The following is a 20,506-nucleotide window of genomic DNA, read 5'->3' on the forward strand; positions in this document are numbered from 1 at the left end:
ACCTCGGACTCCCGGCACGAAGCACAGCATTCATGAGTCAGATCTTTAGTGTTTTGATCCCTACGATGAAGCAAAAGCTACTCTCAGGCTACGCAGTCACTTTCTGTGATTTCTTCTCCTGCATGATTTTTGTCGTCTTTCCTGGATTTAACAACTATCTCTTCTGTTTGCTGACTTCTCTTGGTACTTATTATTTCAACTCCCAGTTCTTCCACCAACGTCTCAAAACTTTGACAAGACACTCAGCACCTCCGGAGCTCCCAGTTTCATCCTCGGAGGAGAGCAAGCCATGTGGGTTGCTCCTGAGCTGAACCCGGCTCACATCTAGGATTTCCTTTCTGTTGCACCCGGAGCATCCCTTGTTGCCTCTCTCAGAGCTGGGGCTCCTGCTTCCTGAGTTCCGCAGTCCTCTTTCTTGTTTGCACGTAGCCAACCCTCCAGCAGCTTCCAGAGAAAGGGCTTGGCATGGGACAGAACTCTTGATGCCATGCATGTATGAGAATATCTTTGGTCTCCCCAAATATCTGGTTGAGAGTTTGGTGGCTAGAGAATTCTAGGTTGAAACCATTTTCCTTTAAAATTCTGATGGCAACGTTCCATTGACTTCCAGCTTCCAATACTGCTATTGAAGGATTTTGTCTTCTTGATCTGTTTCTTTGCAAATGACTCCTTCCTTTTCTCTCTGGAAGCTTGAAGGGTCTTAAGGATCTTTTCTTTGTCCTCGGTGTTTTGAAGCTTCCCAAAGATGGGCCTTGGTATGGGCCTATTTTCGCCCACCATGCTCGGGCACTTGGCAGGCCTTTTGATGTGGAAACTTACGTATTTCAATTCTGGGAAACAGTCTCAGATTGTTTTGGTGATTTCCTGTTCTATGGTCTCCCTGTTTTCTCTTTCAAGAAGCCCTATTTTGGACTTCCAGGACTGGACTTCTAGGTTGCTGATCTTGTTTCCATCTTGTTACCTCTGTCTCTAATGCTGGACTTTCTGGGGGATTTCCACTTGTCTTTCAACACTTCTTCTGAGTTTTAACCTCTTTTGATATCACATTTTTCATTTCAAGTTGTTTTCTGATCTCTGCATGTTCTTTCGAAACAATATCCTGTTGTTATTTCTTGGTGCCAGCATTTTATCATCTTTCTAGGGATATTAAATGATAGCTGCCTGTCTATGTCGCTCCTCTCCCTACCTGGTAACCATTTCTTCCAAGCTGCTTTCCTCCCTCCTGGCTGGTTCTCTGCTATCATTTGAGAATAGAGCACTGAAGAGCTGACTGGAAGCTCTGGGATCATGACACTTGTCAATGTGAGCCTCACTGTGTGCAACCCTAGGTGTTGGTATCTTTAGGTCCTTCCTCCTGGGCTGGTCAGTTTCCCCAGGGGTGATTTTTTTCATTGAGGTGGAGTCCACGTACTATAAATTTACCATTTTAAAGTCTACAGTTCAGTGGCTTTTAATACATTCACAAAGTTGTCTAACTACCACTTCTATCAAGTTCTGAGAGGTCTTCATCACCCCAAATGGAAGCTTCGGACCCATTAAGCAGGCATTGCGCATTCTCCCCTCCCTCCTGCCCCTAGCACATACTCATCTGCTTTCTGCCCTGATGGACTTGTTATTCTGGACATTTCTTATAAATGGAATCATGCCATCTGTACCTTCTCATGTTCAGCTCCCCCATTAGCATGTTTTTGAGGTCTGTCCATGTTGTAGCATGGACCACACCTTCCTTCCTTTTCATGGCTAAAGAAGAGTCCAGCATACGCCTAGGCTGCATTCTGTTCATCCTGTCATCAGCCGACAGACCCGGGGCTATTGCTCCCCCTTTTAACTCTTTGAACACCTATGTATGAGTTTTTGTTTCAACTTCTGTTTTCATTTCCCTTCAGTATGTGCCTAGGAGTGGAATTGCTAGGTCACAGGACAACTCTTAGCTTTTTGAGGAACCACCAGATGGTTTTCCAAGGCAGCTGCACCACTTTACATCCCTGCCAGCAATGTGTGAGGGCTCCACCTTCTCCCCTCACCCTCGCCAACTGAGAAGGTTCTCCTGTGCTCCCACCCAGAACATAAGGACCTGCTGCCAGAATGCTGGGAGTCATTAGGGAGAGTGAGCTGGGGCCCTCACAGCCAGCTCCTGTCACCTGAACCCCACTCTCATGCTCTCTTGAGAAGAAACCTGTGTCAGAATCCTCAGGTCCAGAGCAAGAGGGGAGGGGAGCTGGGGAAGCTAACTGCTATTTCTGGCTCCCAAACTTTGGTTGCTACATTTTCTTTCTCATCTTCCCTGTTCTCACAGGTTTATGAATTTAAAACAATGCCCTTGGTGTTGAGTTTAATAAGTTCTTTATAGATCTTGGAAACTAGTCCTTTATCTGATATGTCATTTGTAAATATCTTCTCCCATTCTGTAGGTTGTCTTTTAGTTTTGTTGAGTGTATCCTTTGCTGTGCAAAAGCTTCTTATCTTGATGAAGTCCCAATAGTTCATTTTTGCTTTTGTTTCTTTTGCCTTCGTGGATGTATCTTGCAAGAAGTTACTATGGCCAAGTTCAAAAAGGGTGTTGTTGCCTGTGTTCTCCTCTAGGATTTTGATGGAATCTTGTCTCACATTTAGATCTTTCATCCATTTTGAGTTTATCTTTGTGTATGGTGCAAGAGAGTGGTCTAGTTTCATTCTTCTGCATGTGGATGTCCAAGAAACAAACAATCCAATCATGAAATGGGCAAAAGACATGAACATAAATCTCACAGAGGAAGATATAGACATGGCCAACATGCACATGAGAAAATGCTCTGCATCACTTGCCATCAGGGAAATACAAATCAAAACCACAAGGAGATACCACCTCACACCAGTGAGAATGGGGAAAATTAACAAGGCAGGAAACCACAAATGTTGGAGAGGATGCGGGAAAAGGGAACCCTCTTGCACTGTTGGTGGGAATGTGAACTGGTGCAGCCACTCTGGAAAACTGTGTGCAGGTTCCTCAAAGAGTTAAAAACAGACCTGCCCTATGACCCAGCAATTGCACTGCTGGGGATTTACCCCAAAGATGCAGATGCAATGAAATGCCGGGACACCTGCACCCTGACGTTCATAGCAGCAATGTCCACAATAGCCAAACTGTGGAAGGAGCCTCGGTGCCCATCAAAAGATGAATGGATAAAGAAGATGTGGTCTATGTATACAATGTAATATTACTCAGCCATTAGAAATGACAAATACCCACCATTTGCTTTGTCGTGGATGGAACTGGAGAGTATTATGCTGAGTGAAATAAGTCAATCGGAGAAGGGCAAACATTATATGTTCTCATTCATTTGGGGAATATAAATAATAGTGAAAGGTAATAGAAGGGAAGGGAGAAGAAATGGATGGGAAATATCAGAAAGGGAGACAGAACATAAAGACTCCTAACTCTGGGAAACGAACTAGGAGTGGTGGAAGGGGAGGAGGGCGGGGGTGGGGGTGAATGGGTGACGGGCACTGAGGGGGGCACTTGACGGGATGAGCACTGGGTGTTATTCTATATGTTGGCAAATTGAACACCAATAAAAAATAAATTTATTATTAAAAAAATTAAAACAATGCCCTTTCCTGACGTTTTTATGGTGTTTGGGGAGGAAGACCTTGCATACCTTTAAAGTCATTCCTACTCTCTGAAGGCAAAATCAATGTCTTACCCCTGCAGTAAATACCAGACACTCAACAAACCCTGGCTGGGGTGAAAACATCCAGGCTCAGTGTTGAAAAATGAGAAACTCTGCATATCCCACAAACAAAGCTATCAAAAGTCTTTTTATTTCATGGCAGACTAGACACATTTAACTAAAAAGATGAGCATTTCCACTCACCTGTTTTTCCCGAGCAGATTCACAGTTGTACAAGAAGGTACCAAACCGGCAACTATACAGATGATCCAAAATTGTAATCAAAAATCGTTCATTGAATTCAAAAGCTGTAGGGAACTAGACAAAAACAAATAAGGCAACAAAGCATGAAAACTTGGGATGGATCTTCTATAGGACTGAAAGGAGGTACCCAAGTAATGCAACATTGTCGCCTTCCAGGAAGGCCAGCAGAGGCTGCCATCGGCACACCTCCCACAGCTCATGTTTTGGTGCTTTGCACAGGACTGAGGAGTTTAAAAGAACATCAATTAAAGGGCCAAAGATGAAAAGCAAACTGATTTTCTGGGTACTCCTGAGCATACAGGGCGTACAAGGCATCTTCCCTATTTACCGTGTCCTATGTACACATGCCAGATGGAAGGACTGGAAAAGATGCCTTGGGACTGTCGATTCCATTAGGGAAGAGAATGCAGTTAGATACTGATTTTTTAAAACATTATGGGAAATCTCAGACATAAACAGTAATGAGAATAAAACAGTAAAGCCCATGTACCCATTACTTGGCTTCAACAATTATTTACATATGGCCAGATGCGTTTCATCTCTAGCTCTGCCCTGGATTACTGTGAGGCAAAGGCAAATCCTGGACATTTGATCAAAACACTTAAATGTGAAGTCAAGTGTATTTTTATTCCATATATATACTCTTACCTGTTTTGACATTTGCCATACACAATCAATAAACTGGAGAAAAATAGGAGACCGGTCAGCGTCGGCGTGGTTTTTATCACCATGACCTATTCTCTGAAATGAATGGGTGAAGACGATTTGTTTTCATTGATGGGTACAAAACCAAGAAAGCATATAACCCACACAATGTGACAATACAACTCAGCAATCTGCTTTCCAAATGCCAAGTTTCTCAGACAGTAAACAGTATATGTTTTTTCTGTGGCAATACAGAAATGTTAAAGTTTTGAAATAATGGAAATCAGGGGCGCCTGGGTGGCTCAGCAGTTGAGCGTCTGCCTTTGGCTCAGGACATGATCCTGGGGTCTTGGGATCAGGTCCTGCATTGGGCTCCTTGCGGGAAGCCTGATTCTCCCTCTGCCTGTGTCTCTGCCTCTCTCTCTGTGTGTCTCTCATGAATAAATGCATAAAATCTTTTTTAAAAAAAGGAAAGAAAAAATGGAAATAAAGTCTATAAACATCTGTAATGGACCCATGCTGAGGGGCAAAGCATCATCACATGTGTCACAACCATTTCTATCATCAGCTGCAGGTGGACAGGGCCAGCTCATCCTGCAGGTAGGTTAGCAGCTATAAGGTATCAACCTCAAGTTCGAAGCCTCAAAACCATGTTCAAAAGGGTGTGATTATTAAGAAGTGAAGTTATTTCTTCAAACAAGACAAAAACCTCACCATTTCTTCTTATTTAGAATGATTCTTTCCACTTGCAAATGTTATTCACACTACTTAGAAAATGTGGAGAAGAATCATCTGAGGGAGCTTGTTAAAAGGCTTTTTCAGGGGCGCCCAGGTGGCACAGTTGGTTAAGCGTCCGCCTCTTGATTTCGGCTCAGGTTGTGAGCTCAGGGTCCTGGGATAAAGCCCTAACTCCATGCTCAGCAGGGAGTCTGCTGGAGATGCTCCCTCTTTGCCCCTCCCCTTGCTCGAGCTCGCATGCATTCTTTCTCCCTCTCAAATATTTTTTTTTTTTTAAAAAGGTGTTTTCAAATGGTATCTGGAGATAGACCTGGAAATAGGAATTTTAATAGGTTCTCTCAATTTTCAAAATGCTATCAGAGAATAATAATAATAATAATAATAATAATAATAATAATAGCCTCGACTAAAAGTCTAGCATCTCTGCAAAATGTATTTGGCTCTAATGGCTATAATAATAGCTGGGAAAGAATGGTCATCCTATCCTCCTCCTTTCAAACAATTTCAACATTTCTATGCAGGTTCCTGACATTACCCTCAAGTCAAACTGTAAATAGTGCAGATGTATAAACATGTATCCTATGACAACTTGACCCCAAGGAGTCGGACATCTTCAAACGTGTACTTTTCATTTGACTCCTCAGATTTCCTTTTCAAAAGCAAATACATGGTTTAACAACTAGCTTTTAAATCTCGAACGGCAGTGATGTGACATTTCAAAAATCAGGTTTATTGTTTACTTACAGATGCAAACTTATGTCCAAAACTTATCCATTCCTTTTGTACCAATATTTCAAAGCCCTCGATGCTCCGATAGAAGCTGTCGAGCATCAGCATGGCCAAGGACGTCAGCTGGGCAGTCCTGTCCCATCCATCGCTGCAGTGCACGAGCACTGAGCTCTTCCCTGAAGAAACTCTGTCTGCTACTTGAATGGCTCCCGTCAAAACAAGCTGCCAAAGAAGAACAGGCGAGTTGGTAGGTAGCTGTGAGGTACTGCTGAAATTTGAAATGATAGTTTTTGACCCTAGAAAAAGTCCCGTTTTCAAATACTGCTACTGTCTGGAATAGAAAGATTTCTGTGAAGGAAATACCAGGAGCTGCTGGACCTGTGACTAGGGTATTTAAAAAAATCAAACAAAAAACAGCCCAATGCACAAAAAACCACATTGCATTTCAAGTTTATTTTCGCGTATGTGATTACATTAGCATACTAAGGGCTGTCCTAGCCAAGTTGCACAGACTGTGGCTTAAATGACAGGAACGTATGATCTTGCTACGAGTCTAAGACCAAAGTGGGCAGGACCAGGCACCCTCTGAAGGCTCTAGGGAAGGACCTGTTCCAGGCCTTCTCATAACTTCTGGTAGTTTCTTGGCCCGTGGCAGCAAAATTCCAGTCTTCACATGGCCTTCTCCCTGGGCATGTGTCTCTGTGTCCAAATTTCTTCTCTGCATAAGGACACCAGTCTTACTGCATTAGGGGCCCACCCTACTCCAGTATGACCTCGTCTTAACTGCTCACATCTGCAATGACCCTGATTCTAAAAGGTCACACTGGGGGCTCAGGACTTCAAGACATGAAAGATTTTGGGGGGACAGCACAATTCAACCCATAGCAGTGATCATTTTAGAAAAATCGCTGGCCCAACAGGTCCAGCCTAGACCTTAAGGGCCCGATACAATGGAAATCACCTTTGTTATAAGTTGACAAAATATGAACTGTTCGATGGCTCGTAAGTAGAATACTTACGTAAAGATAAAGTGATGGCCTTCTAGTGAATGTTTGAGACTTAAAAGTACTACTAAACTTATGTATACAAAGAGTTACTGTCATGATGTCATTTTTGGAGGATTTGGGTACTTATGGAGTTGTCCTTTACAAATCACAGAATGTACCCATCATGACGGTGCAGTTTGAGAAGACCATGTAAACGTATATGGTGGCGCAATCATCATCACAATCCAGTCATAGAATGCTTCCACCACTCACAAAAAGTCTCGTGCGATCTGAGCTCAATCTCTGCTCCTCCCTCAGCCCCCAGCTACCAGCAATTTGCTTCCTATCTCTGTAGTTCTTCATGGACTCGAAATTTCATCTTAAATGCAATCATATGATAGGTGATCTGTTATGTCTGACTTCTTTCACTTAGTGTCATAGTTTAAGGTGCATCAGTGTTGCAGCCCACATCATCCTTCCTTTTTAAGGCCCAAATGTCTCCCGTTGTACAGACAGATCATATTTTCTTTGTCCGCCCATGGGCTGATAGACGGTTGGTTGTTTCTAGCATTGGGTTACTGCGAGTGATGCTGCTGTGAACTCTGGCACCCACAGATCTATGTGTGGGGACTTCAGTTTTCATCTCTCTTGGGTAAATACCGAAGAGTGAAATGGTTGGGTTATATAGTAAATGTACGTTGATTTAACTTTTTGAGAAACTGCTGAGTTGTTTCGGACCATTTCACACTGTGGCTGTCAGTAGAGTACGAGAGCTCCATCTTTTCAGGTGCTCATCAGCTATTCACATACATGATGCCATTTTTGGATCTCCCAACATCCCAACGGCTGTGCAACAGTCAGGCAGTGTGGTCGTTTTAACTGATTCAAGGAAAAGTCAGACTAAGTGAAAGATCTGCTATACAGAACTTTAAAGACCCATACTTTTGTGATTTTTTAAGACTTTATTTATTTACTTGTTTAAGGAAGTCTACACCTAATGTGGGGCTTGAACTCATGATCCTGCTATCGAGAGTCCCATACTCCACCAACTGAGCCAGCCAGGAGCTACTGAAGATCTGTACTTTCCTTATTTTGACAGAAACAGTTACTAAAGATAAGTGGACAAAGTTGTGCTGAGGACAGGTTAGGGGACCTGATGGCACATCAATTACTCGTACAAAAGTAATCGCTTTTAAAATGACTACAGCAGCTTTATTTCTTCAAGCATTTTAAGTATCTCCTCAAAATCCTGTTTACAATTTTAACTTGAGGCACTTCTGCAGGAAGGGCTGTTGAGAAGCAACGGTAATATAGCAGATCGCTTGAATTCAACTTAAGGAAGCTGAGCTTCTGGCACACTTTTACAGAGAGCCTGTTAACTTTAAAAATATCACATGTTTTCCAATAAAGTACAAATTCCCACCATCGCATCTTGACGGGAACGCTGCTAGTTATCTAATGAAACAAAAATCAGATTTTTCAAAAACCATCACTGGAAACTCTTAAATCACCAGATGGACCTGGGACTGATGGGGAGGCAGTGTGTGGCGTGCTGGCTCAACGGCCTGAGGCCTGGGTTTGAAACTTCCTTCCACCACTTTTGACATGGCACATACCTAGCCAATCGCAGAACTGTGGTTCCTTTCTCTCTAAAGTGAGGAGAGAAATGGGATCCCCACTAATAGCCTGTCTTGGCCTAAGACAAAGAGTCCCCATCAAGTGATGACATCAAGCATGGGTTCCATGAAGGCTAGCTGTCAGCTAGCTGCCTTCTAAGAGACACAAAAGAACATGTCACTTTCAAAGAGGAAGGGCTATAGGGCAAGAGCACTGGAAAGGACAGAGAGAACATGTAAGCTCCAGAAACCACAGAGACAATACACCCTGTTGGGGCTCTGCTGACGGACTGGAATGTGGCTATGGGACATACGCCAGGCTGGTGGTGGTCTCCTCGCTTGCGCAGCTTGACCTGTTTTGTACAGAGCAGCGGGACCATTTTGTCTGGATGCAGGTTAGTGGTGGCCATGCCATGTGTCTCTCAGCAGTCCTGGGGCTGCAGGATAGTGTGGGAGGCTGCAGGATGGGTCAACCAATGATGTCCAGGTCCTAGCTCCTGGAAATCTGCAAACACTGCCTTGGATGGTAACAGAGACTTTGCAGATGTGATTATCAAGATAATGACTCTGAGATGGGGAGATCATCCTGGACTATATGCAGGTGGGCCCTGAATTATACCCCTTGTTTCCTGATAAGAAGGAGCAGAGGGAGATTTCACAGAGAGAAGGCAATGGGATCATGGGAGCAGAGGTTGAAGCGATTTGGCCACAGCCAGGGAATGCCAGCAGCCACATGAAGCTAGAAGAGGCAAGGAACAGATTCTCCCCTAGAGCTTCCAGAAGGAACACGGTCCAAATGAGCCCCCCTCCATTCCCACCCGCTTGCTCTTCAAGGTCCGGCTCAAGGCTACCTGTATCTCTGTTCCCTTGTCTTCTAGCATGATGAGACTTATGCCTGAGAAGCCCTGAGTCAGAGGTCACTGCAAGCGTTGATCTGGGCTCCCCAGTTACAGCTGGTCTCCTTAGAGAACACTGACAGTTTCTTTCATTTCTTTCCTATCCCCTCTCTTTGGACAAAACTATAAAAATGTACAGGGGCCCTTTATAGAATTTTCCATATTCCGTAGGTTCTAACTTCCATGCACCTCTTAGCAGCCTTGACTCCTGACTTCCTCAGATACCTGAGCCACTGAAGAAGATCTGCTTCTGACCAGTCCCTATTCTAGCTAGCTCAGAGTAAGAGTCTACTTTTCCCAATTAGGCCCCACCCAGGTCTGTTCCTGGGCTTTTGTCCAGACCGCCTCTTTCTAGAATGGGTCCCTTTGTCCCTTCTACTTTTAAGCCCCACCAAATCCCAAAGGGCCTGTTCTTTCCACTGCCTTTGCTATGAAGGCTTGCTGGCACTTTACACACTGCACCAGGGAGTACTAGCTTTCTTGTTACACATGCATGCCACCTCTTCAACCATATGGACCTCCCTAATGGCAGGAAGTATGTCTCTTCCCTTTTTCCATCCATAGGGTCTAGCGCAATGCTTTGCATATGAGAGTGCAATATTCTCTAAAAATAAATGTTTTCTTTCAGAATAGTTTTATAGAAAAGTTATAAAGGTACTACAGAAAGTTTGCATTTGGGATCCCTGGGTGGCGCAGTGGTTTGGCGCCTGCCTTTGGCCCAGGGCGTGATCCTGGAGACCCAGGATCGAATCCCACATCGGGCTCCCGGTGCATGGAGCCTGCTTCTCCCTCTGCCTGTGTCTCTGCCTCTCTCCCTCTCTCTCTCTGTGACTATCATAAATAAATAAAAAATTAAAAAAAAAAAGAAAGTTTGCATTTACTCGACCCAGTCTCCCCTATCACTGACATCCTATAATACTACGGTACATTTGTCACAATCTGTGAACCAATATTGATGTGTCATTAAGTTATTAATAAACTTCTTTTTTTAAGATGTTATTTATTTATTTATGAGAGACCCAGAGAGAGAGGCAGAGACATAGGCAGAGGGAGAAGCAGGCTGCCTGTGGGGAGCCTGATGTGGGACTCGATCCCAGGACCCCAGGATCACGCCCTGAGCCAAAGGCTCAACCACTGAGCCACCCAGGTGTCCCTATTAATAAACTTCCTCATTTATTTTTAATAGAGTCCATACTTTATTCAGGTCTCCTTAGTTTTTTTTTTACCCAATGTCCTTTTTCTAATCCAGGATCCCACCCAGGACCCCACATTACCTTAGCTGTTACAATTACTTGGTTTTGCGATTCGTTTTTGAGAATGATAAATTAAGAAAAAAATGAAAGTTAGACAGGCCAAATGAAAATATGATTCCTACCAAGTCTGAAAGTGAAATTTGGCTAAGAAACGTTCTATATTAAGAATGCACCTATTTGGGATCCCTGGGTGGCGCAGCGGTTTGGCGCCTGCCTTTGGCCCAGGGCGCGATCCTGGAGACCCGGGATCGAATCCCACGTCAGGCTCCCGGTGCATGGAGCCTGCTTCTCCCTCTGCCTGTGTCTCTGCCTCTCTCTCTCTCACTGTGTGCCTATCATAAATAAATAAAAAATTTAAAAAAAAAAAAAAAAAAAAAAAAAAAAAAAGAATGCACCTATTTAAAGGAGGCTTTTTGTTTGTTTACCCAACAAAATGGTACCTTCTAAAGGTGTTCTTTCCCTCAGATAGCTTCAAGTAGTTTTACTCAAGACTGGAGGTTTCTGATGCCTTTATCAGGATGAAGGATTGAATATAATCGAAGCACAAAGTTCATCCTTTAAAGTCAGTCAATTTGAGATTAGTTTCAATAAAAACAACCTCTCTCTAGGTCCTTGTGGGTCATACCCCGTAACATTTGGCTAGCAAATTGGCTGTTCTTAAACAAACCTGCATGAAAGACTGAACTAACTTACTATTGACCAGATGGAAAGTGACCTCCCTACAAACTCTCAAACTGTTCTGGAGCAATGTTGTGAAATCTTTAAGTTAGTTAAGCAAATTAGGAAGAGACACAACATTGTCAAATGTAGAACTCCATACTACAAATATTTCATCTTTCACTGCTCAATTTTAATAATGGAAGGAATTTTAAAAAGATTCCTGCTCCACTAAACAATGACTTTCTTCCTTATATATGTCCATTTTTTTTTCAAAATATACTTGCCTTGATATGTTCTAACCAATGGGTAGACTCCAAACTGGACAGCCAGTGAGACTCTTCCACATTAGGATAAACGATGTCTTTGACTTTTTTTAAAGATTCCCGCATAACATGAATGTTATGAATGTCTAAGAAGAAAAGTTCGGCGTTATGATATGCATCATCACTTTCATATCCTCCTCCTGTTGCCTGAGAAACAGCAAGACACAAAAACAATCAGTTGGGTTTTCTATTTCATCGGTAACTTACACAAATATTTCAAGTCCTCTAAATCGCAAAATAAAACCTCCCCGGCTTGGATGCAGTGACTGACGTGGCCTGACTTCCCATCTAACGCTGAGCCTCAACACTGAGCCTCAGTTATACTCTGAGCTAGGAAAGAAACAGAACAACAACAACAACAACAACAACAACAACAACAAAACCCCCAGCAGGCTGGCAATTTCCGGGGGATCTGTAGTTGCAAGAAAAGAAAATCACTTCAAAATGTTCCATAATTACTAGCTCTTCTTCTGGATCTGGGAAGGCAAGAGCGGTTCTCAAGGGTCCTTGTCCGCTATCGGTTTTGTAGCGGTACTCTTTGGCAGTGGAGGAGCGGGGAGGTGGGGTGCTGGCTCCCTAACAGCATTCAGCTTCGGCCCCTCTCTGCTCTGATTTGAGGCAAGGCACTCAATTTCTCTGAGCCTCAATGTTCTCTCCCACAGAATTGGAGATAACACTAGGTAGGTTAAACAGGATTAAAAGCAGTCATGTCCTATCACAGCTGATACCAGCCACCATTTGGTGAACCCCAGTGATTGTCCCAGATACGAAGATTCTTGCTTTCTATCGGCTTCTCTGATTCTTACAGCAATGCTGCAAGAGAGGTATTATCATCCCCGTTTTGCAAATGAGAAGAGATGCTATTTAACTATCCCCAAAGTCACACAGTCATCGGTAGAATTCAAGGCGTCTGAGTGCAAGAGCCAGACCTTTTCCAGCACACCATGACCATCTGCTCTGCAAACAGCAAGGATGGAGAGCCGCACCACGCAGAGCAGGCCCCCAAAGAGCAAAAGGTTTCAAGAGGAGACAAGACGGCCACCATCTACCGCAGCGCCTGCAAGTATTAACTTGCCAGGACAGGCAATCCGTCCCCCTTCATGGCACGGTGGAGATGCCCACTTTCCATGTAAAGAAATAGCAATGTAATAAAAGGAACCTGGCTGCATTCTGCTTAATGCTTTAAAATCTCACAGCACGTGTGGCCTCTGGCCCTTTAAGAAAAAGTTAAATAATTCAGAGACTTGCCAAGAAAGCAATGTTCTAGGAGCTGAAATGGAAGGGGAAGGCATTGGACAAATGTGCTGTTGCTACGTATTGCCTCTTTTCTTTTTATTTATAACAATAGAAAGAATATAAAACTTGTAACTCAGAAGGGCCAATGCATCCTATGGTGCTTTGTTTTGTTTTGTTTTTTGCCAGGGTTAGTCACACAGGTTTCCTGCAATAGAAGCAAGGTAACCACTTGGATTTCAACCCTGAAGACCTATGTGCAAGCCAGAGGTCTCCGTCTTCACAGACTCTACGTAAGGAAATAGGTTTTATTTAGAAACATATTTTTAAAGCTTGTTACAGACAGCATCAGTAGTAAGTAGACAGTACACAATCACTTGGCTGTTTTTAAAGAAGTCATTAGCTAATGAATAAAGTGACAGATGAGCCATGTTACCCTCTTCTCAGTTATCCATGCCTCAGGGTATAACACCTTGAGGCTCTGATCAGAGGCCTCGACAGAGGTGCTCCTACCCACCTGGCAGGCACCTCCATAAACTGCGGGCACACAGCCTGTGAGGAAACAGCAAGCCTATAATGCAATGACAAGTCACCCTCCCACAGATGACCCGCTTCCCTACAGGAAACAGTTACAGTGATTTCCAAAGAGATTCTCACTGCTGGAGTTTTTTTCACAAATAACTGAAGACAATGCGTAGAAAAACAAAAGGCAAAACATACTTATTGTTCCTTGCCAGAGCAAAGACAGACACTAATGCAGCTCCACTTGAACTCATCACAGTGGACTGCGGCAAAACTGAAGCAGCCTGGCACTGGGTCTTATCTACGCCTGGGTTTTGTCTGTTTACTTGACAATTGGTGTAATGTTGGTTATTACGTGGAGGGTGGGCAGTGCAAATTTCTAAATATCCACAGGGGAGGAAGGATTAGGTCCAAAGAGAACAGAAGTCAGAAGAGTAAAAATCAATGAGGCAAGCATAGAGTGAGTTCCCAAAAGTTCAACTTCTCCAGCTCTGGTTCGTTTTGAAGTCTTCAGTTTCCTTCTCTTTAATGAAAAGGAACAACCCAGACAAGCTAGTACGACAGCATAAAGGTTCAAGGGCCTGTTGCTATGGATATAGATGACTAGGGGAGAGCCACAGCGGAGGGAAGAGGGAACAGAAGCTTGGTTTTTAAAGAATGCTGCACAGGTCTTTAAAGCCTCAGTTTTTTTCCTCAATTTTTTCCTTCCCTTCATTCCTAAGAGCACTAGTAACACAGGCGTATTTCCTGGGTGTTAAAAAGGCATTCGAGAATTCTGCTGGGGAGCTGGGGAAAACAACAATGAAAAAAGATTCTACTGCTATCACAATAAGCTTTAGAGTTAATAAGATGATGAAATGTATAATCATTTTGTACATTTTCGTATTTTAAAATAATCTTTCTAAAGACCTCATTTTAATGTTACATCATCTCTATTTCAGGCTAAATGTATACATGCAAACATTGCATTCTATACACAGTTTCAACTCTGAATTATATATGAGGGATGGAACAGAAATATCTAATGTTACGAATAATGCAAGAAGATATTCATCTTTGGACTTAATTTCCTAAATGTTTTACTTCTACTTCTTAATTTACTAGTCAACAACACTCCCTGATTGCTTTACATATAATTTCAAGATCATTTCCATTACTGAAACAAAAATCAACTGCAATAACAGATAGCTGGTCCAAGAGCACACAGGGAGTGGGGGGGGGGAACTCCCTGGATGCAAATGTGTAAGACACACAATCTGTGTACAAATAATTGTGAGTGGAGCCCCCCCCCCCACACGCCATTTTTACACACCCTTCTGTTTAGGAAAGCTGCTGCATCTCTCAGAGCTGTTTGAGGACTTGTTTTGCTTTCAGGTTCTTGTCTTGTGCTATGAATAATTAAAGATGCCAGAAAAGTGACCTCAGGAAAAGCAAAGTATTCAAGATGATGAAATTTAAGCCTACAGCTGACGAGAAACAAGAAATCGGAAAGGCGGAATGGTGGTGAACACCTTAGGGCAGGCCCACTGTGAGCACTTGCAAGTGACAACTGGCAATAGTAGGAGAAGGAAAAAACGAAATGAAAAGGAGAAGTCAAAGGACACCTAGGTGGCTGAGTGGTTGAATGTCTGCCTTTGGCTCAGGTTGTGGTCCTGGGGTCCTGGGATCGAGTCCCACATCGGGCTCCCCGCAGAGAGCCTGCTTCTCCCTCTGCCTCTGTGTTTTTCATGAATAAATAAATAAAATCTTTAAAAAAATGGAAAAGAGAAGTTTAATATAAAAAGCCTAACAATCTGGGGCTGTTCAGTGTACAGGCAAATGGCCTTATACCTTGCAGCAGCTTCTGTAGATCTTCTGAAAGCAACACTACCTAATCACTGATGTTCACCAGGATGACCCCAATCAACTATAGGGGTGCTCAGTATACTCTGCCTAAGAAGGCCAAGAGACAACAGAGACAGACTTGCCTTGAAGATAATAACAGTGTGTGCACATGATTATAAAATCTATGTGCAGAGATCTACTCATTTCTTGAATTATCTTATATAAATGAGAACACACATTAATGAGTATAGTGAAGAGACAGTCTGGATAAAGCTACAGGTTTAAGATTTTAACAATTCCAGCTTCCCACAACTCCTCACAGATGCTTCAGCAGTGTATATATCAAGATGGCTCAGGAACACCCTAAAGCGCTCCAAAGAGACTCCAACTTCTGCCAAAATCAAAGTTCGTTACAGTTCTATCCTCACCTAATTTGCCTAAAGGTTATGGTCATTTGAACCTTAATGGATTCAACTCTCAAGATGGATTTTGTGATTAAAACTACTTCCTCCCTCAGCAAACCAGTTTTCCCATTTCAACTAAAGTCTAACTTCACATAAGCCCACATGTTGGCACACCGTGCAAAAACATTCATGTGAAATACGGCATGCTAAATGCAACAAGATAAGATCTATTGTGTCACTAAATATACTCACCTTGTTGGCCACGGCATTTACATTGGGTCTGGCATCATAGATTGTGAGTTTAGAAATTTGTCTGTTAGTCTCCCTGATAACATCGAGATACTTCTCATCATCTTTATTCCGTTTACCACTCATTCCGACAAGAGGCTGGCTGCAGCGCACAATGACCGTCTTGTTTTCTGGATGAATCCATGACAGCACCTATGGTTAGTCCAGAAATTTTAAGCTATCCAGAAAGAAACAAATCTCAAAACAGTTAGAAATACATATAAAAAAATAAAGTGCTAACAATCATGATGAAGTGAATCTGATTTAGCCAAAACAGTACTTGTTCACCTGCGATTTTCACTTTGTGTGCCCATAACCAATTGCTTTACTAGTCTTAATTAGCACCACGTCTCATAGACGTTAAATGCTTACCTAAAAAAAGTTCTATCACCTAAAGGAAATAAAAAGCTTCTAATACTACTTCAGGTCTGCAGCTTGCACTGGATTTCCCAGACAGAAACAAGCTTTAACAAGAAGTGAGACATAAAGGAAATCACCTCTGGTACAATGTGTTTCTATACTACCAACTGACTTCTACAGGTCATCTCCCCAACAGTCTCAATTCTAGAATCTCACACAGTGGGGAGAAAATCCAAGGGAAGAAAAAAAAAGCTCTCAGGATGTCCAAAGAGCTGCGAGAGGTCCCACAATGAGGCTTGAGGAGCCGTACTTTGCACACAAGCCTAGTACGTGTGCTACCTGGTTTCCAAGCTCACGGTGCAGGAGAAACAACACCCATAAAAGGGAGCTAACAATGTAATACAACAGAAACTACAGAATTGTCCACTTTAAGTGGGTGAATTGATCGGGTAGGCAAATTGGATCTCAAAGCTGTTAAGAAAACAAAAACGGAGCCAGGAAGTGAGTGTGGTGGGCAACAGGGTGGGCTCTGGGGGAGGCACATCTCTGCTGTGGTTGTAACCTGGACATGGGGTTCACAGCCCCTGTCTCTCCCAACTCTTCCTTCATCAAATGGGGTGTGGGGTGTAGGGGGGGAACATGACTCCACAGCCCTGCTGGGCAGATGAACGAAGAACACATGTAAAGTACATTCCAGGGGCAGGCCAGGTGGTCTGGGAAGTCAGATCCGGAAAACTGTGAAAAGCAGACACAAGAACCAAAGAAGCTCACTTACTACAAGGCCAAATGCGTTGTCATCTGTGAAGTCACCCCCTCCATGATGGCAAATGATAAGCACTGATGTTCACAAAAACCGATGTGCATAATAATGACAATGGGTTAGTGAGAAAAGATTACACGATAGCGTGAATGAATCCTTGTTCAGTCTTTGCGCCATGCCAGAGACCAGTAATGCAACATCACTGTGGCCCTGAAGAGTCCAAAGGCTCAGAACTAGGAAGCCCTGGGACAAGCACTGGCTGTCCTGGACCTCTGGTTTCTAACCAACACCATGGAGGTGACACCTGCCCAGCCAGCCTCCTATGGCCCTTGCTTCAAGACAGGTAAGAGACATGAGATCACTTTTATGCATGTATGGATGTATTTTTAATTTTCCAGGTTTACTGAGAATGTAAGTGATATACAACACTGAGTCAGTTTAAGCTACACAACATGTTGACTTGATACAAGATCACTTCTAAAAGAGAAAATCACTATATACAAAGACTTATTCTTTGATAAACATCCTCACCAACTTTTATATTTAAATCACGTCCTAGGTGAGGAAGTGCCCTGTACCATTGGCAGTGACCTCCCTTCCTCGACCCCTCTTCCGTCCGCCTGGGAGATTAAGGCTGGAATCACCATGCCATGTTACAGGTACTCTTGTAAGCTGTTTTGCTTCTTTCTTTTTCTTTCGGGATCTCATCCACCTTCTTAAAAGGATGCATACTCCCTTGGCTCACAGGTATAAATAATGGTCACTTCACACCACCACCAAGCATGACTGCTTTCAAAGTATATGGTACTATATTGGGTCATTCCTAGTAAGCTTAGTATCTAGAAGTCATAGATAATTAAGGATATACTCCTATATTTAGCCACCAAAAGATGTTGATCATAGAGTTGTTGATAAGAGTAAAAGATTAAAAAGAACCGAGATGTCTCAATAGAAAATGGATATAAGACATTATGGTAATAATGTGTGCCCCCGACACACGGACACACACATGCTCATCAGCATGAAAAGTTCTTTCCAAGATGATGCTATGCAGAGAAAGTGGACTGAGGCACAAATTACAGGATAATTTCTTTTTTTTCCAAATAAAAATGTGCTTGCATAGAAGACAGTTTGGGAGGACGCAGACCAAATTGTTAACTGTGGTTCTCACTAGGTGGCAGACTCCTTTCTGCTTATCGGCACTTTGTAAAATGCCTAAAATAGCTGTGTATTACTGATATGTTAAGGACTTCTGCAACTTTAAGACAAACATGTTTGAGAACATGGGAATGCATATGAGAACATACGTATGCATTAATGGGAACACCGATGATGCATATGGATCATTTCTTTCTTCAGTGATATCTCATAATCGTTCATATTCCTATTTATGCACACAATAACCAGAGTGCTTTCTCATCAATTCTTTTTGTATTTTTATATGGGCTTTTAAAAAAGAACTGAATATCAAATATTAATGATTTCACATTTAAAAGGAAATACGTTTTCTAGGGTATAGTCAAGAGTCAGGTGGTTAGAAGGTGTTTGAGAAAGAACACATTATCTACCATTAAGTATTCTTCAGCACGGTAATCTATAAAGATATAGACAGGATGGAGGGCTTAACTTTAGTTTTATTAGGAAAAATAAAGGCAGACTCGTGGCCATTATGAAGTAAGGAAGATCAATAAAATGGCTATGTAACTAAAAAGTTAAGCATTCTATTAGCTCTACTGTAGACTCTCATTCACTCAGGATGGTGGAGACTAGTGGGCAGATGGCAGGGGAGCACACTGGACTGGGCACACTTGTATCTCCTCTCCTGTCCCAAGTCCCATGAAATACACACACACATACACACACACACGCACGCACACTGACATGGTAGATGTTCAATGGAATGAAGGCATGAACAAAATCAATCCACACTACCCTCGCCTAGTTCTCCTGTGGGCGAGACAAGTATTAGCAAGACAGCTGGCCAAGGCAGGGGTGGAATTTATGGCTATGGCACAGAAAAGTATGTCACAATAGAGCAGAAGAAGAGGAAGTAAACTTGCAACTCTAGCCTCGCTGGCACTGTATTCTAGCAAAATGAGCTAAAGAGCATATAGTCAAGTACAATATAGATCATTAACATATGAACAGACACTCATGATTAGAGAAATGAGTGAATTTTAAAAGTTATGATTCCTATTATGTCGATGTTGTACCGGAGTTTCACACAAATGTCCTTTTAAGGACAAAAAATGTCTAGACTTGGGAGTTAAAGGCAAGGTGACATTAAATCTTAATTTCTTCAATCCTTGTTTTTCCAAAAATCTGTTATTTAGCAAAACCACTACAAAACAATGTACTTATTATGACATGTCCTGAAAATTAAGAGAGGAAAAAATTCTCTAAATTTTAAGTCAATAAAATTTATGCACACAAAGTAGACGGTATGACTCATACATAAATATTTAAGAGCCAAAGAGAACTTTGTGAACTAGGTCCAATGATACTGTAAGTATACTGTCTGGAATAATCTGCATTTGGCTCCAGTTTGCTAACGGCATTTAGGCAGCTTGCAAATGTGATGAGGATGAGCTAGACCTACTAAAGGCGGGCACACATGAAAGGCTGTACTCCTGCACTCTAACACAGGACAGACAGCGTGCCACTTCCAGTAGAATTCAGCCGATGTTCACGGAGAGCCCATCATACGTCAGGTATCATACTACAAAGGTGAAAACCATAGAACCCCTGTCCTTTCATCTTTCCTTCCAGCTACCACTTGGTTGACGTGTGCATTACTTATACCCTCTCTCGTATGAGAATCATTTTATGCCCGTTCTCTGTCCCTGATTGTGAGCTCTGGAAGACCAGTGCTGTCTCACTTCTTTTCCCATTTGGCGTGGTACTTTGCACTCAGAAGGCACTTAAAAATCATATGGTGGATTGCAATTCCCAGAGTGTTTCTCTGACTTGACTACTATTCTTATGGGATAAAAGGCAGTCTTTGAGGAAAACATTAACTGTAGTACTCACTGGAATTCGATTTCTGGATCTAAAAGTTGCAACTCTCCTGAGATCGTCATCTGAGGCACGATATGGAACCACCAAGAGAGCAGGATAAGTGTCACAGAGCTCATAGCACTTGTTGATAAAAGTTATTCTCCAGTGGTGATTGGGCAAGCCCTGTAGGAAAAAAGGAAGTCCCGAGTCAGTACCGCATGACTCCATCTCTGGATTTGGCCTCGGGTCTCCTTTCTTCTTTCTAGCAGAATCTGCACATGCCTCTTTGACCACAGGGTAGTGACGGTCTAAGGGTTTATAATAAAGGGAGCCAAATCAGTAATCCAGACAACATAAG

At 42.7% G+C, this 20,506-nt stretch overlaps 1 protein-coding gene across 5 annotated transcripts in view; it reads right to left on the minus strand.

Annotated features, from left to right (window-relative positions):
* The window catches only part of MTM1 (myotubularin 1), a 96,752-nt gene that overhangs the window by 9,751 nt on the left and 66,495 nt on the right, over nt 1-20,506 (minus strand). For all 5 annotated transcript variants that reach the window (XM_072817842.1, XM_072817839.1, XM_072817841.1 and 2 more), the window contains 6 exons: nt 20,182-20,331; nt 15,996-16,184; nt 11,722-11,907; nt 6,042-6,248; nt 4,563-4,655; nt 3,855-3,968 (listed from right to left, as the gene is read on the minus strand). In XM_072817842.1, coding sequence (XP_072673943.1) covers nt 3,855-3,968; nt 4,563-4,655; nt 6,042-6,248; nt 11,722-11,907; nt 15,996-16,184; nt 20,182-20,331 — 939 coding nt within the window. The remainder of the gene's footprint in view (nt 1-3,854; nt 3,969-4,562; nt 4,656-6,041; nt 6,249-11,721; nt 11,908-15,995; nt 16,185-20,181; nt 20,332-20,506) is intronic.

Source organism: Canis lupus, chromosome X, assembly GCF_048164855.1.
Source record: "Canis lupus baileyi chromosome X, mCanLup2.hap1, whole genome shotgun sequence".
NCBI lineage: Eukaryota > Metazoa > Chordata > Mammalia > Carnivora > Canidae > Canis > Canis lupus.